The 14,216-nt window shown below is 39.8% G+C and overlaps 1 protein-coding gene across 5 annotated transcripts; it reads right to left on the reverse strand.

The window, feature by feature from the left end:
* Window positions 1-676: 676 nt before the first annotated feature.
* Window positions 677-10,691, reverse strand: LOC127364642 (dual specificity protein kinase CLK4-like). 5 transcript variants are annotated; one of them, XM_051402310.1, is made up of 13 exons: window positions 10,593-10,691; window positions 6,294-6,400; window positions 5,378-5,472; window positions 4,688-4,844; window positions 3,905-3,971; window positions 3,659-3,772; window positions 3,255-3,421; window positions 2,769-2,863; window positions 2,542-2,671; window positions 2,358-2,440; window positions 2,172-2,251; window positions 1,307-1,397; window positions 677-1,206 (listed from the first exon to the last, which is right to left on the reverse strand). In XM_051402310.1, exons 2-13 carry the CDS (start codon window positions 6,361-6,363, stop codon window positions 1,051-1,053), a joined length of 1,305 nt encoding a protein of 434 aa, XP_051258270.1. In that variant the 5' UTR covers window positions 6,364-6,400; window positions 10,593-10,691; the 3' UTR covers window positions 677-1,050. The 5 variants fall into 5 exon arrangements, with proteins under 5 accessions (XP_051258270.1, XP_051258271.1, XP_051258269.1 ...); XM_051402311.1 differs by lacking the exon at window positions 10,593-10,691 and adding an exon at window positions 6,954-7,077; XM_051402309.1 differs by lacking the exon at window positions 10,593-10,691 and adding an exon at window positions 6,937-7,077.
* Between the last annotated feature and the right edge of the window lie 3,525 nt (window positions 10,692-14,216).

The raw sequence follows: 14,216 nt of genomic DNA on the forward strand, positions 1-14,216 counted from the left end.
TGTGTGTTAACCTCAAAACAGCCTTTGGCAAAATCAGATTTCATTGAACCCTGGTCTTATTCTAATAACATTGTTCATAATTTCTACAGCACCTGAACTGTGAGTAATTGCGTTGTTGTGTGCACACATATTTGCTGTGAAATGTGGGATTATTACCTAGATTTTGGATGCGCACGCATTGTAGTCTTATCCTTGCTAAAATGGCTGATCAACTTGTCGTTTCTTGCACGTAGAAAGCGATTGAACGGTTTTCCCATATCAAAGTAATGACTTTATATAGTCATGCCAATAAAGCCTCTTTAAATTTGATATTGGTGAGTTTAATGTTATGACTTTGTTATAGAATAGCAATAGAAATGATGGTAGTTTTTTAAAATATCATTTGGGTCTTTTTTATTGCCGTTATTAGATAGCAGCTGAAGAGTGACAGGAAGGTGAGAAGAGAGGGGATGACATGCAGCAAAGGACCACTGGTCAGAATCAAACCCATGCTGCTGTAATAAGGTTTTTGTACATGGGTCACACGCTCTACCAGGTGAGCTAACAGGACCCCCTTGACAGCCGTACGTGATGTACAATTTTCTAGGTATTTAGTTGTTAAGTATGGCTAGTTTTCCCGCCTCTGATGGCATATGAGCAGATGTTATAGCAGTAAAAATTAATTGTATGAAACAGATTTAAAACCAAAATGCTAAATATTTATTAACAAACTGCTGACAAATGTGACAAAGAATCAATGAAGGAAAACACGCGATTGTTTCACAATACATTTGGCTTTTTACAAAGACATGCAGACTGTTGGGATGTCAAAACAAATATTTCAAATTGACAGGAATGCTCTCTGAAACTGTTAATGAACTGTTAAATGAAACTAAAAATCCTCCAACTCATCAACTCAGACCTACCAACCCAAACAGTTTAGAAATCGCAACTCTTAAATTACAGCCCGAGGTAGATGCTGAATGTGTGTGTGTGTGTGTGTGTGTGTGTGTGTGTGTGTGTGTGTGTTGTGTGTGTGTGTGTGTGTGTGTGTGTGTGTGTGCGCATGTGCTAGCTGCGCTGCTGATTCTGCATCCTCAGCGGGCTGAAGAACGGGTGCCACAGCGCCTCCTCCAGGGTGAGCCGTCTGTAGACGTCGTACTCCAGCATGCAGCTGAGCAGGTCGAATAGCTGCCTCTCGTCCTCGGTCTTCCTCTGCATGTACAGCTGAGAGACACACAGACACTCACAGTTAGTGACCTTCCACAGCTACCTCCTCTACCTCACGGCTGCAGGTGATTGGCTGATCTGAGTGCTGTGTAGCTACCTTGAGAGGTTTACAGTGTTTCCTTATGTAATCATCAGAGGAGCTCTTCTCGGCCCAGTTCAGACGCTCGTTGTGCACGTAATGCTGCTTTCTACACACAGCACATACACATTAGTGGTTAGTTTCAGATAAGATAGAAACACCATTTTTCAACTCACTTCCTCCCCGCCAGCACTCACATTTCAAGTCACACTTGCAGCTGTGGAGAGTACATTAAGAAACGGCATAAACAGATAACATGTGGCACTCAATCGTTAACAGGAAACAGCCATTACCATGAAGACTGATAGACACAGTGACAGATGTATTGGTTTAATGGCCCCAAACTGGATAATTAGTGCCATCAGCTGTTCATCTTGATCTGCTGATCTCCTAATATTTGTTTAGTAGATGGAAACGATTCAAATTTGCACAACATTTGGATGTAAACTTGTTTTTTGTGTTCAACATAGCATACAGACTTTTCATCTCTGTGCCAGTTTCATTTAAGGTAGTTTGGGCAACAAGTAGAGATGCCTCCTATGAACACTATTGACCCTGGAGACCCTGGAGACCCTGAGGCTGATCCAGATCACCTCTCCTAACTGGCCTTGGAAATCTGGGGGACCGAAAGAGGATGTGGATGGAAATTGATAGTTGAGCTACTCTGCTCACCTTTATGTCACCTCGTCCCTGACCAGGACAAGCAGGTTTGAAAATGGATGGATGGATGAACTGATTCTGAAACTGATTCAAGCCCATAGATGCTAATGTTTAGCTCAACATCATTATTTCAGAGCAAAATACAATGAGAGCCATTACAGTCAACTATACTATACTGTCTGTGAAGTCAAAGAATATACAGAGGGTATACGTGTGTGGTTACCTGGTCTGTTTCAGCAGGTGTGGGGGGATCGGTCCCAGGACTTTCTCCATCATGGCCAGATGTTCTTTGCTGTCGTGGGTCTGAAACAACAGACAAGGCAGGGCAGTTAAACCTACTACTGTTTTTGTGTGTGTGTGTGTGTGTGTGTGTGTGTGTGTGTGTGTGTGTGCGTGTGTTTGTACATACCATGAACAGTGAACGTCCCAGGTAAAACTCCATGAGAACGCAGCCCAGACTCCAAACATCACACGACTGGTTCCAGCCCAGATCTGAGCACACAGTTAAAATGATAAACATGGATTATTTGCCATGCAGGTAAACCAATCCAATTTCTTAGTTGTGTTGTTGTGAGTGAGAGTTGTGTGTATACCCAGTATGACCTCTGGAGCTCGATAGTGACGCGTTGACACCAGGGATTCATGGTGTTCGTGGTCAAATGTGGCGGTGCCAAAATCCACCACCTTCACATCCAGTCTCCTCAGTTTCCTCACCGCACAGTTCTGACACACGCACAAACACACACTGCTAAACATCCTTCACTGCATGGCAAACACTGAAATGACGTATTTGGGTTTGTCTGTTTGTTTGAACTTTTACCGTCTTGTCATTGTACTCCAGGTCGTAGTCGGAACACACAAACAGGATGTTCTCTGGCTTCAGGTCTGTGTGAGTCAGCTTGTTACGATGCAGGACTGTAAAACACACACACAAAAAAAGACATAATTGTGTGCTTGTTAATTTTTTTTTCCTTCTCAAAGATCATCAAGTGAGTCGTACAACACGTGCTGTCAGGAAGGTGCTTTTCATCTGCTTTCAACTGTCTGCCTGAATCCATGTGAATGCAGCATTAATTGTACGTTTGGCTGATGTCACCCAAAAGTCTCAAGTCTTTGGCATACAAGGAAATCAGGGTCAATATCAACCAACAGCTCTACACTTCACAGCTCTGTCATTTGGTGTCTGTTCTCTTGCCCAAATAAACCTCCAGTGAGAACAAGAAGATCCAATTCCAAGATCGCCACCACCAATAATGACGGGGTCAGGAGTCAGAAGTCACAGGGCGTGGTAGAACACTTGACTCACAGCAGACGGCTTTGAAGATCTGGAAGGCCATGTGTCTGATCTCCTCCACGCTGAACGGCAGGAACTCGTTCTGACGGAGGAACTCAAAGGTGCTGAGGCCGAGCAGCTCGAACACAATGCAGATGTGACCTTCGTGCTCGAACCAGTCAAGCATCCTCACACAGGCGCTGGTAGGAGAGAGTCAGTGATCCATAAACATGTGGCGTAGCATTTGGATAACTAAAAAGCTGAAGAATTAAAATGCTATTAATGTTGACAACTTATTTTGCATGCATTAGTTGAACCAAACAAAACCAAAAACCCAGCTAACCTTAGAACAAGAACATGATTCATGAAAGATTGCTTTTAGAGGACAAAGTTGCTGTCAAGGATTAAGTCTGAGGGTCTGTTGCAGCTCTACTCACAATCTGTTGTCATCATCCAGGCGGTTGATCTCCTCCAGCACTGCAATCTCAGACCTGGCTACTTCACGGAAACACTCAATGTTCCTCACAATCTTCACGGCTACGTGCTCCCCTCTGTTGAACACAGTTAGGTGCACACAGGCACACAAAAAAGAGTAACTGCACTAATGCCACAAAAACCCATAGATAAGCAGCATAGCCATCCAACAGTTAGAAGTTCAAGGTTCAATCAGCATGCGTGCTTACTTGTCTCTATCAATACACTCGACCACCTTTCCAAAGGCTCCTGCCCCCAATGTACATAACACTTCATCTGGGAAGGACAGACAGATATAATGGCTTGGGTGAGCAGTGTCTTAAAAAGGCAAATGCAATGGTCAGTGCTACTGGATCAAGAGCCTGAAACTATGCCCCTTTTTTATTTGAATTCAGAATCGCTTTTGAAGCGAGAATCAATTCTCAGTGGAATCATGGCACCAAGATTGGGAATTGAATCAAAATGTGAGGTCGCCAAAGATTCCCACCCCTAACTGAAAGGTCCAGAAAAAGCTGGTTGCAAAAGCTGAACATGTTCAGATATGCTTAATGTGCTTTAAGATTGATTTCTTAAAATGTCACAAATTTAAGACATTACTAATTAAGAGTTTAACAACAATCTATTTTATGTTTGTTTGTTTTTCTTGCAGTTCAACTACAGTCTGTATATACAAGTGAAACACACAGTCTAATGACATACAAAAGGCATACAAACCCAAACTAGATCTGCTCTTACACCACTGGTAATACTCCCAACTTGAGCTACGTGACAGTTTACATGATAACTAATGTACTGTACAAATCTTAAATGTGATGTAGACACTGATGGGTATAAATGCAATGTTGCCTACATCCAGCATTTCTGCACAAACAAAGGACATTATTTATCGTGTTGCTGGTGGTGTGAGCGCACAGTTAGCTTCGTGTTACCCTTTTAGAAAGCTATGACAAGGACAGAAAAGACACTAAAGACAAAAGGTTGGTGTCATGTACATCTTTCTTTCATCACGAGACCGATGTGATAGACCAGGTGGCCCTCTTCATCATCCTCACAGCTCTTTCCCCTGTGACTCCTGTTTACTCCATCATCAGCGTTGACAGCATTGTCACCAAGAAAGGCAGATTCAAGCTGGAGCGCGATGTCATCAGGCTGACACATGTTTTCAAGATATACAGGTCGACAAGACATATTGGAAAGAGAAATAGGTCACTTGTCACAAAAAAGCACTTAATTCCCATGGGGAACACTTTGAATCACACAAAGCATAAGAAACCACCAAAAAGAGCGTGAAAAGCCCAGTCCTGTTTGCAAGTGTCAACAACCAGAAACAGTGATTTCACAGATTGAGTCATATAACAAACAAGGACAGTCTGAGTATATGAGTTTCTAAGGATCTCTAAGGAAATATATCCCTATATTGAAAGCTCTCACAATGGCAAGCAAACAGTTCCACAAAATTTAAGTAATTAAAATGTTTAGTCCCATATTTTTGGTTACTTTAGTTTTATAGCTGGCGTGTCTCCCTGAAATCCAACTCAAGCCAAAAGTGTTATTTGAGTCCATAAAATACTAAACAAAATGCATTTTTTATATATTAAAAGCCAAAATGTTGAATGACCATCCAAGCTCACTGACAGAATCTGGGAGAAAGAGAAGGGCAAACAGGAGGAGGAGAACCATACCAAGTTACAGATATCTGGTGAGTTGCACAGTGTGCCCGGATTGAAGCTTCCCATCTTTTTGTCAGCATGGACGTCTGTTTTGGGGTCATCACCGTCTACCAGCAGAAACAGACAGAAAGGTGATTTCCTGCTGGGTGAGTACATTTAAAGCAGTTACTGTGAAAAGTCTTAACAGAGACAACAAGCACCACTGGCGTCATATGAAGGTGGGTCATGATTCAGATTCAGACACATGCTAGTGAAACCCACACACACACACACACACACACACACACACACACACACACACACACACACACACACACACGAAAACCTCTCAAACATACAAGTAAGAAACATTTAAACGTTCTACATACAACATTCACTGACTCTACATGTTGCACGCGATCAACAGCATCTCAGATCAAACGAATGGGCGCAATAAACTGAGATGGAACTGCTTAAATTGGGAATGACTAGAAAGCTGAGACACATACTTCATGCCACCCCTGCATAAGTCAATGCCACTTGTGTCATAAAAGGCTGGAAATGCTCCTGGGACTCACATGCACTAATATTCACTAACTCACAAACACCATGAAATACACAATTATACTTTTATATATTACTAAATACTTATTTGTTGAGATCTTATCGATTTGAGTTACAGTAAAAATCAAACACATTGTTGCTAATGAAGAGGTAAACAGAAGAATTTTCTTGCAGTAGGCTATAATTGAATAGTGCACTATTTCGAAAACCTCTTTTAACTGACACTCTAAGATGAATAGTAATTGTTAATGCACAGAAGAAGTGGACTATTTCCATTAACTAGAAGAAAAAAACATATTTAATATACAATATATCTTGTTCTAGTGTCATTGAGACTCTCCTACATACAAGACATGACTATGACAACAACACATAATATGGTTACCTCTCCAAGAACCACAGTTGTTGTCATTCCTGCCCATAGTGCTGCTGTACACACTGGGCTCTGTGACCATAATTTGCTCCCTCTGCTCCAGCCTTTGGAGGTGATTACTGGACAGATAAGAAGAAGAAACAAGTCCATGCTAAAGGGTATATCTGCACTGGCAATCCTGTGAAGCTGATAAGTAACACAGTTTTTGGATGCATAAAACATGGACAGACAACTTTGGTAGTGTTTTGTAAAGTTTGGTCTGAAAGTGGCATGGTGTCAGAGGAAATGCCATATCAAATAGGTTTATCCTCTGCGGTTGCCAATTTAGGGCATCTAACACACACATAGTCAGACTTCCCTGAAAATTTAACAATCAATAAAAAGTCAAAAGGGGGTTATTGGGATTCATCCTCTTGGAACCAAAATGTCTATAGACTTACCAAATGTCACGGAAAGCCATCCAATAATTAGAGAGATGCTAAATTCTGGATAAAATTGGGCAGCAGGCTCAATGACTGACCTTTACCACTAGCTAACAAGACTAATAATGAATTCCTTGAAAATCTAAACATACAACTCAATTAACATCGTGCTCTTCCATACTGGCACAAGTAAAGTGGTTTGAAACCTAGTTGAGGAGAGCGTTATAACTTACAAGATCTGTTGCTTCACCTGAATGAAGAAATTCCTAAAAGAAAAGGTCAAAAACTCTTCACTGTCTTCCTCTGTTGTTCTGCCACGCTTTGTAAAGGTAGAAAAGTTTAATTTGTAACAAAAGAGAGAGGTACAACTTCACAGCTCTTCTTCAGCCTGCAATTTAAATCCTCCGTCCTCCGCAAGCCTTGATCTACAAGTGCAAAGGCTTCCCAGTCTCCTCAACCCCTGATGCTCTCTTCTCTGTTTTCAAAGCTATACATAGTGTTACATCCCTCCAACCTACAAACCTATTGGTGTCTCTATCTCCAGGGCTTTCCCTGGCCTTTTGGAAAAGGCTTATTTACGACCCCTGAGCCAGAGGGGCAATTTCCAGAAGGGCGAGAAGATAACATGAAACTATAATGGTCTCAGTGGGGAAATTAAGTTTTATAGTATTTGATATAAGTTATGATATAAGTTCAGTAGAACAGGTTGGGTTTTGAGTAAACAATGGAATTATTTTGCTTTATTGAGTTGATTTGATTTATTCATGTGATGTGATGATGAAGTTAGCTACCGTTAAAAATTGCAACTCTTTTACAAAGTAAGAATATTAACAATAACTCTGGGACTACCTAAAGGTTATTTTCTTATTCATCTGGGCTCTGTAGTTTTTAGCAAACAGTAGCAGGGCAGTTTATGTGGGATTGGCTCAAAATAAACTAGTGTGACCATGTTCATGGCCATGAAAGATCATGTCACCCGGTGCAACAGTGTGGCTCACTGTTTTGTGGGTTTTTAATTGTTTCCGGACAACAATGGAGCTTTATGGCAAAGAGGAATGGGCTTTATCAGCATTTGGATGCACGGACAATGCTTCTTAGCAAAATCAAATCAAATTGGTTTCGGTCTGACAATAAGAAACATATTGAATTAAAAGACTTATCGGCTTTTAATTCAAGGAGCTAAATCAGATTGTGCACGGGTGATTGACATCTCGACAACAGCATGTCCACACATGTCTACAAGTTTACAGTTTGTGGTAGCAAATCCAATGAAAACTCTCTGTGTCCCTTCAACAAATAGTTGGCATTCCATTCATAGTAGAAGTTTCTCTCTTGCTCAGAGCTATTTCTTATTCATCTTTTCGTCACCTCCTCCTCCACTCCTTCAGTAGGCCTGTATCAGATGTTAAACGTGCCACCTACGACCTGCAGAAGTAATTATTTGGCAGATTCGAATATTCCCATTTGTCTGCACTTTTTCAAGAAAGAGGATGTGGATCCCCAAAATGTTGTTTTTCAAATGCTTTTCAAATATATACCCATGTTTTTTTTTTACTGTTCTCTAGTGTATACTGAAATATTTAGTTGACTGGTGGCCTATGAGAAGGACCTTTTTATAGCCAACAATGTGAAGGAGGGTTAGTCGTTTCAGAGCAGGGATCCCCTCCTCCCTCTTTCAGAAATGGATCTGCCTCTCCATGCCGCCCAGCTCAGCTGTCTCTCATTCACTGTAAATCAGCACTGAGGACGACTCGCTCTTGCTGACAACCTGCAGGACCGTTGTCACTTACTTAAGAACCTCCAACACTCACCACTCACCAAGCCCTTGCCAGGAGCATAGAGGGTTTCACTCTGCACACAGCTTGATGGAGAAAACGGGTGGAGGGGGGATTTGATGTATCCAGAACGTCCTAGTTTACATGAATACTTTAAAACTAGACTGACATGAAGCTCATCTTTCTAGACACATTGTTAGTGTTGTAACCCCTCAGGGATCAATGTTTGTTACTTTAGTGATTCCCTGACTTTTTCATTTGTGTTTTTGAGTTAAATGTATTAGCATGTAGCCTACTGAAGGGGTTAGTAAGAAATCAGGTACACACGTGCATGTTTCCCTCAGGATGAATTGTAATAACTTTGGTGATCCCTTAACTTTTAATCCAGTGCCATCATCAGGTTAGAATTATAATTTGTATTCTTTGAATTATATTTGACTCATTATTATTGCTATTAAATGGTACAAAAGTTCTGCCAATGCAATGGAGAAAATGCCAGCCAGAGCCATGATTTCATCACTCTCTCACTAGTTGAGTTTTTGCAATAATAATAACAAAACTCTACAATATAGGCTTAACTCCAAATTTTTAGTTGATCCAAACATTCAAAATGAATTAATTTTAACTGCTTTATCCAACTAAACATCAAATTTGACCTCTTGTGTCTCTTTTCTGGTTGATCAAAGATTTATAGCTTTCATACTTAAGCTTTTATAGCTTTTATACTTTCCCTTCCTCTTCTACCTTTCCCTGTATCCATTGCATTAAGATGTTGCGATACATGGTTGTCTTGATCTGCGGTATGTAAGCCATGCTACTAGAGATCTTTCAGCAGGATCATTCTACTTATGTTTTCTTTTAATTATTGTTGTCTATCTTTTAATTGTTTTCCAGTAGGAAAACACCAACACTTGTTTGAACAAATAAGCAATTCTAAATTTTACTGAGGACAGCCGTTTTGTGTTGGATAAACATACTCACTGTCTAAAATCACTGTCCTCAGGCCCTGCTGATTCTTGAAGCTACGGCTCATTTGCTTTCTAACGGGATATGATCTAACTCAATGCAGATGGTTGAGATTGGTGACTTGTAGCTTTAATTGAAGGGGGTTATTCGGCCCTATCAGTTTTACTTTAACAGTTCATCTGATATGGCTCAAAATATACTTAGATGAAATCTATCTCTGAAAACTGACCCACTGCCCACACAGCTCTAACAATGAATACTATGCCTACTAACCACACTGCATACTCTTGAGTGCAGCACTAATTCACAGAGCATACTAAAGATACTGAAACATGGACACAGATTTAGTCTTTTTTGAATGCTTAGTAAAGCATCAATTAAATGTCTTAAGACCATGGCCAAGGACAATACGCCTCTCTGATCATCTGGCAGGTGTTTGTTAACACTCACTGGTGAAACAGACCATGTCATGTTCCTTATATAATTTATTCATAAAATAATTTAAAATTAAACTTTTGAAAATAAGACTTGTACACAGCTTCTCTTTTTGTTAAGTGGCCATGGTTTAAGCACTCTCTTGCATTTCCCTGTTGTCCTGGCTTACGTGTATCAGCGTGTATAGGCACTGCCCACCCAGACAATGCTTTTAATTAACTTGGTGGATGTACAGCGTTGAAGTTAATAAAAGCTGTGCCAACAAGGTATGCTCTTCTTTTTGTCTCTTGGTGTTATTGATGATTGAAGTCTGAAGTTGATTTATTTAAGGAGGAACAATGCACATTTATTGACATGAGCACTTCAGTCCATCAAGATTTAGCCATATAGACGTATTTTCATGTGCAGGTTCTCCTTGGCAGGTTGATGGCATATAAGAAAACATACAAAAGCACACAGACAAATTGAACAGCGACGTAAATATGTAAGTGCACACAAAATCACATAAGCACAGAGCATGTAAGGGGTAGATTTGATTAGTTTGGGTTTCACTTAAGTGAAACAAATCAATTACTGTCAACTTAACTTTAAAAATCTTTCAAAACCCCAGATTGGTCCAATCTTTATTGATGCAATGTCACCCAGAGAGATTCCTGCTCTTACTGGACTTTAGATACATTGTTGTTTTATGTGAAAGTGATTTTTCTGCTTACCTATGTTTGTTATTGAAGCTGTGATGTCTTCTGCTCACTGCTGTTTGGTCTCCTGTCGATGTGTTTGGGTAACTTACCTCCCAGGGGTATCAACACTTGTTGCCACGCCACATAGTTGCCAAACAAGGAGGGACAGAAATGGCGTCCCTGGTGCAATAAAACCTTATGTCCCGCAGAAAACCAAGACGTGAACATTCCTGCGTACTTCTAGGCAGTAAAATCTTCAGCCAGCTGCAGTGAAAAGGGACACGGGGAGCTGCTCCAGCCTCGACCCCTGGCCTGACCCTGCAAGGGCTCTTCTTTCATTCCACAGGAGAAAACATAGTGTACTGTTTCTGATCTGGAACCGTTCATGCAGTATGATGCAGCAGATTGTGTGATGTACTCCATGAATGACACGGGACACAAAATACACATTCAATCACGCATTTCATTCTAGATTGTTGGACATATACATGTAAACACACAGCGCCATCACGGTTCTTACAAGACACCTGTTGGTCCATACACATTGTTATGTTGTTTTGTTTCAGAGGCACTAAAATTGGTTATAACTGGAGCAATATTTTTTCGACATACGGTAACGATGTAATTTTGGACAATGTACTTGTATTTTTAAGCTCTGCAGAGTTTGGGGGAAATCACTGTGAGATTTTTTTTGACAGAGCAGCTCGAGAGTGATAGGAAAGTGGGGAGAGAGAGGGGATGACATGCAGCAAAGGGCCACAGGTTGGGGTTCAACCTGGGCCGCTGCTGTAAGGACTTAGCCGTAGGGGGCACAAGCTCAACCAGGTGAGCAACCAGAGAGTTACAGAACTTTATGCCATAAAATATTCCCTATAGCTGAGGCTACACGGACATCTGTAGAATGAATTCATGGTTGTTTTTTGTCTCTTTATGGAAATTGTTTAGAGTGATTAAAACATAAAGCATAATTTAAAGTGGCTATAATCAGTATTTTTATAATGCCAATGTGACAACAACGTGAGATTACCTGCTCAGCACTAAATGACACACAGACAAATTAGCAACTAGCTGGTGAACACAATGTAGCATTTATCAGCTTAAATGCCAGATATTTCCCTCATGAGTTGGTAGAGACCAAAAACAGAGCTAAAAGGAATAGTGGAGGGAGGGAATAATGGACTTAAATTCACCAGGTGGCCACAAACACACTCCGAAGAAATTAATTAATAACAGCAACTGTTCACCATAGGTGATAATATGTAAATTTTGTTTCTACTGCCCTCAAATGGGCAAAAAATATGTTATTGTAGGTTTAAAGTTTTAAAGTTAAACTTGCATTGCCAAACCAGTTCACAAATACGCAAATTAGTCAGGAACAGTTAATTTTTGATTTCCAAGAAGCTTAATCAACAGGTGCAGACCAAAATGCCTCTGGATGCAGTTGGATGACCAATCAGAGCAACCAAACGTGTGGTAAATTAAACTTTCCAAATTCAGTCAGAAGTACAGCAAATACATATTTCTTATCAAGAAAACCTTGAAGTGCAGTTCTTTGTTCTTCTTCTAGAAAAAATATACCAAAGACATTAATTTAATACTGAAATGATAGCGGATCTGAGAGAAACATCAACTGCACCCATCTTGGTTCTTTACAAAAACTCGTCAGAAGCCAATAAAGTAGCACTCCTCTGTACAGTCATCGTACCTTTTTTGTTTGACCTTTCTCATTTGGACCACAGAGAAATAAACAGACTTGTAACTAGTATCACTCTGCTGATATAAAGCCAGTGAGCAACCAAAGGAAGCTGTACGGAAACTAAACAAGGTCAGCTGACCAGCCAGTAACTTTCCCTTAAAATGCAGGAGCCAACATTTAAAGGTCATGTTTTTACTATTAAACATCCAAACAAATTATCTTTAGCTTTACAACCTGCAAAAGAGCTAAATCTGACAGCAAAACTAAAATTAACACCAAAACACCATTGCTATGGACATGGCAGACAGACAGACAGCCAGGCGCCTCATAGATCCCCACACATAATATTTTGTGGTGTTCTCCATCAGCTGCCAAGTTCCTGCAGTGACATTATCGATGGGTATGGCCAGAAGTGCATAAGTGTCTTTCCTCATTTGAATTAAGTGTAGATAAATATAGATAAATAGAGTGAACTGTAAATTTAACACATTGTGTATTTTGAACATTTCAGTGAGTAATAGGTTTACTAGTTAGGTTTATAGATTAAATCCAGTCTTGTTTTACTGTTTGACTTACTGGACTAAAATCGGTACAATCAGGGCTTTTTGTCAGTAAATAATTTCTAAAAATTAATATCTTAAAAGGCCATAAATTGCAAGTAATTTTCTGCAAAGTAAGCCATTCGGAAAGCAACGAATGGGAAGCTAAACTGTAGCATTTTTAAGCTGTATTAAGTTGTCTCATTACTGTACGTTCCCTGCATTAGGAAGGTTGACAGCCAGGGTAATTTGAACATGTTTAATGAAATATATGCTTGCTATGTGTACTGCTGATAGGAAACTGGTAACTTCAATTACGTAAAGATCTTGTTTAAGAGCCAAATGTTTGAATGCAGCTTGGTGCGAGGACGTGAAAGGTGACAGAAGGAATTTTTACTGTGGCTTTGACGCACATCAACCACCGCCAGGAGCTTGTATTTCTTCCCTAAGCATAAAAAAATAAAAATATCCTCACCTTTTACAACTGGCATAGTTCAAATTCTGAAACTAGATGCTTACTCCATCAAAAGCACAGGTGCTCGTTTCCTCTGAAAAAATATTTATTTACTTTATGTATTATTTTATGCCATTAGCGTCTGGCCTTTTTCAGATTTAATCCTCATTCTTACAATTTCATCATATTTTGGTATTTTGTCTTAGAATCCTTTCATTTATTTTTATATTTTTCTAAATTATATTTAAGTCCTCAGTAGACCATTTACTGTATGTGGTAAATATACCTGTGTTAATGTGTACAATATTAAAGTATTCATATACTTCTGTATTCTGAGTAATGCTTCCCATTGTTTTTTACTGGACCAACCCATTGGACAAGTGATTCAAACCGTAGTTATGTGTGTAACCGCGTGGGGGTACTGCTGTTGGAATTGGCGTTTTCTCCAGAAGATGCAGACAGTGAGGTCAATATTCTTGACAGAGACAGCAGCAGACTGCTCCTGGTTAGCAATATTTCCATGCATGTGATTCATTACAGACATGCAGTCAAAGTGAAGAGGAAAGGAGGTGACAGATTTCATTTAGTGGAGAGCACACGCGGACATTCACACACAGCACTTTGTAATGAAGAGCATGCCGTCCAGTTGTATCGACAGACAGACGTGAAAGCTCTCAGCTGTGATTAGAATTCAGTCTATCAGACCCCCAGACATACAGTATAGCATTAATATATAGTACACTGTAAAACCAGGTAAGTTCATTTAACTTAAAACATTGTTGAAACTGATTACATCAAAATCTTTAAGTAACACAAACTACATTTTTTTAGGTTACAAAATATTCTTCATTAAGCTGCTTTTAAAAGTAATTTTAAGTGACACTAACTTAATTATGTAAGTTACAGAAACATTCCTGAATGATAACTTCTTACTAGTATTTTGTTTTCACAGTACAAATACAATTCAG

This window comes from Dicentrarchus labrax, unplaced genomic scaffold (genome assembly GCF_905237075.1).
Source record: "Dicentrarchus labrax unplaced genomic scaffold, dlabrax2021, whole genome shotgun sequence".
NCBI classification, from domain to species: Eukaryota; Metazoa; Chordata; class Actinopteri; family Moronidae; genus Dicentrarchus; species Dicentrarchus labrax.

Coding starts and splice junctions, on each gene's coding strand:
- LOC127364642 (XM_051402310.1), bottom strand. CDS start 6,363: ATGGTCACAGAGCCCAGTGTGTACAGCAGCACTATGGGCAGGAATGAC. Junction 3,422..3,658: donor CTGGATGATGACAACAGATT/GTGAGTAGAGCT, acceptor CTCTCCTACCAG/CGCCTGTGTGAGGATGCTTG. Junction 2,864..3,254: donor GATCTTCAAAGCCGTCTGCT/GTGAGTCAAGTG, acceptor TGTGTTTTACAG/TCCTGCATCGTAACAAGCTG.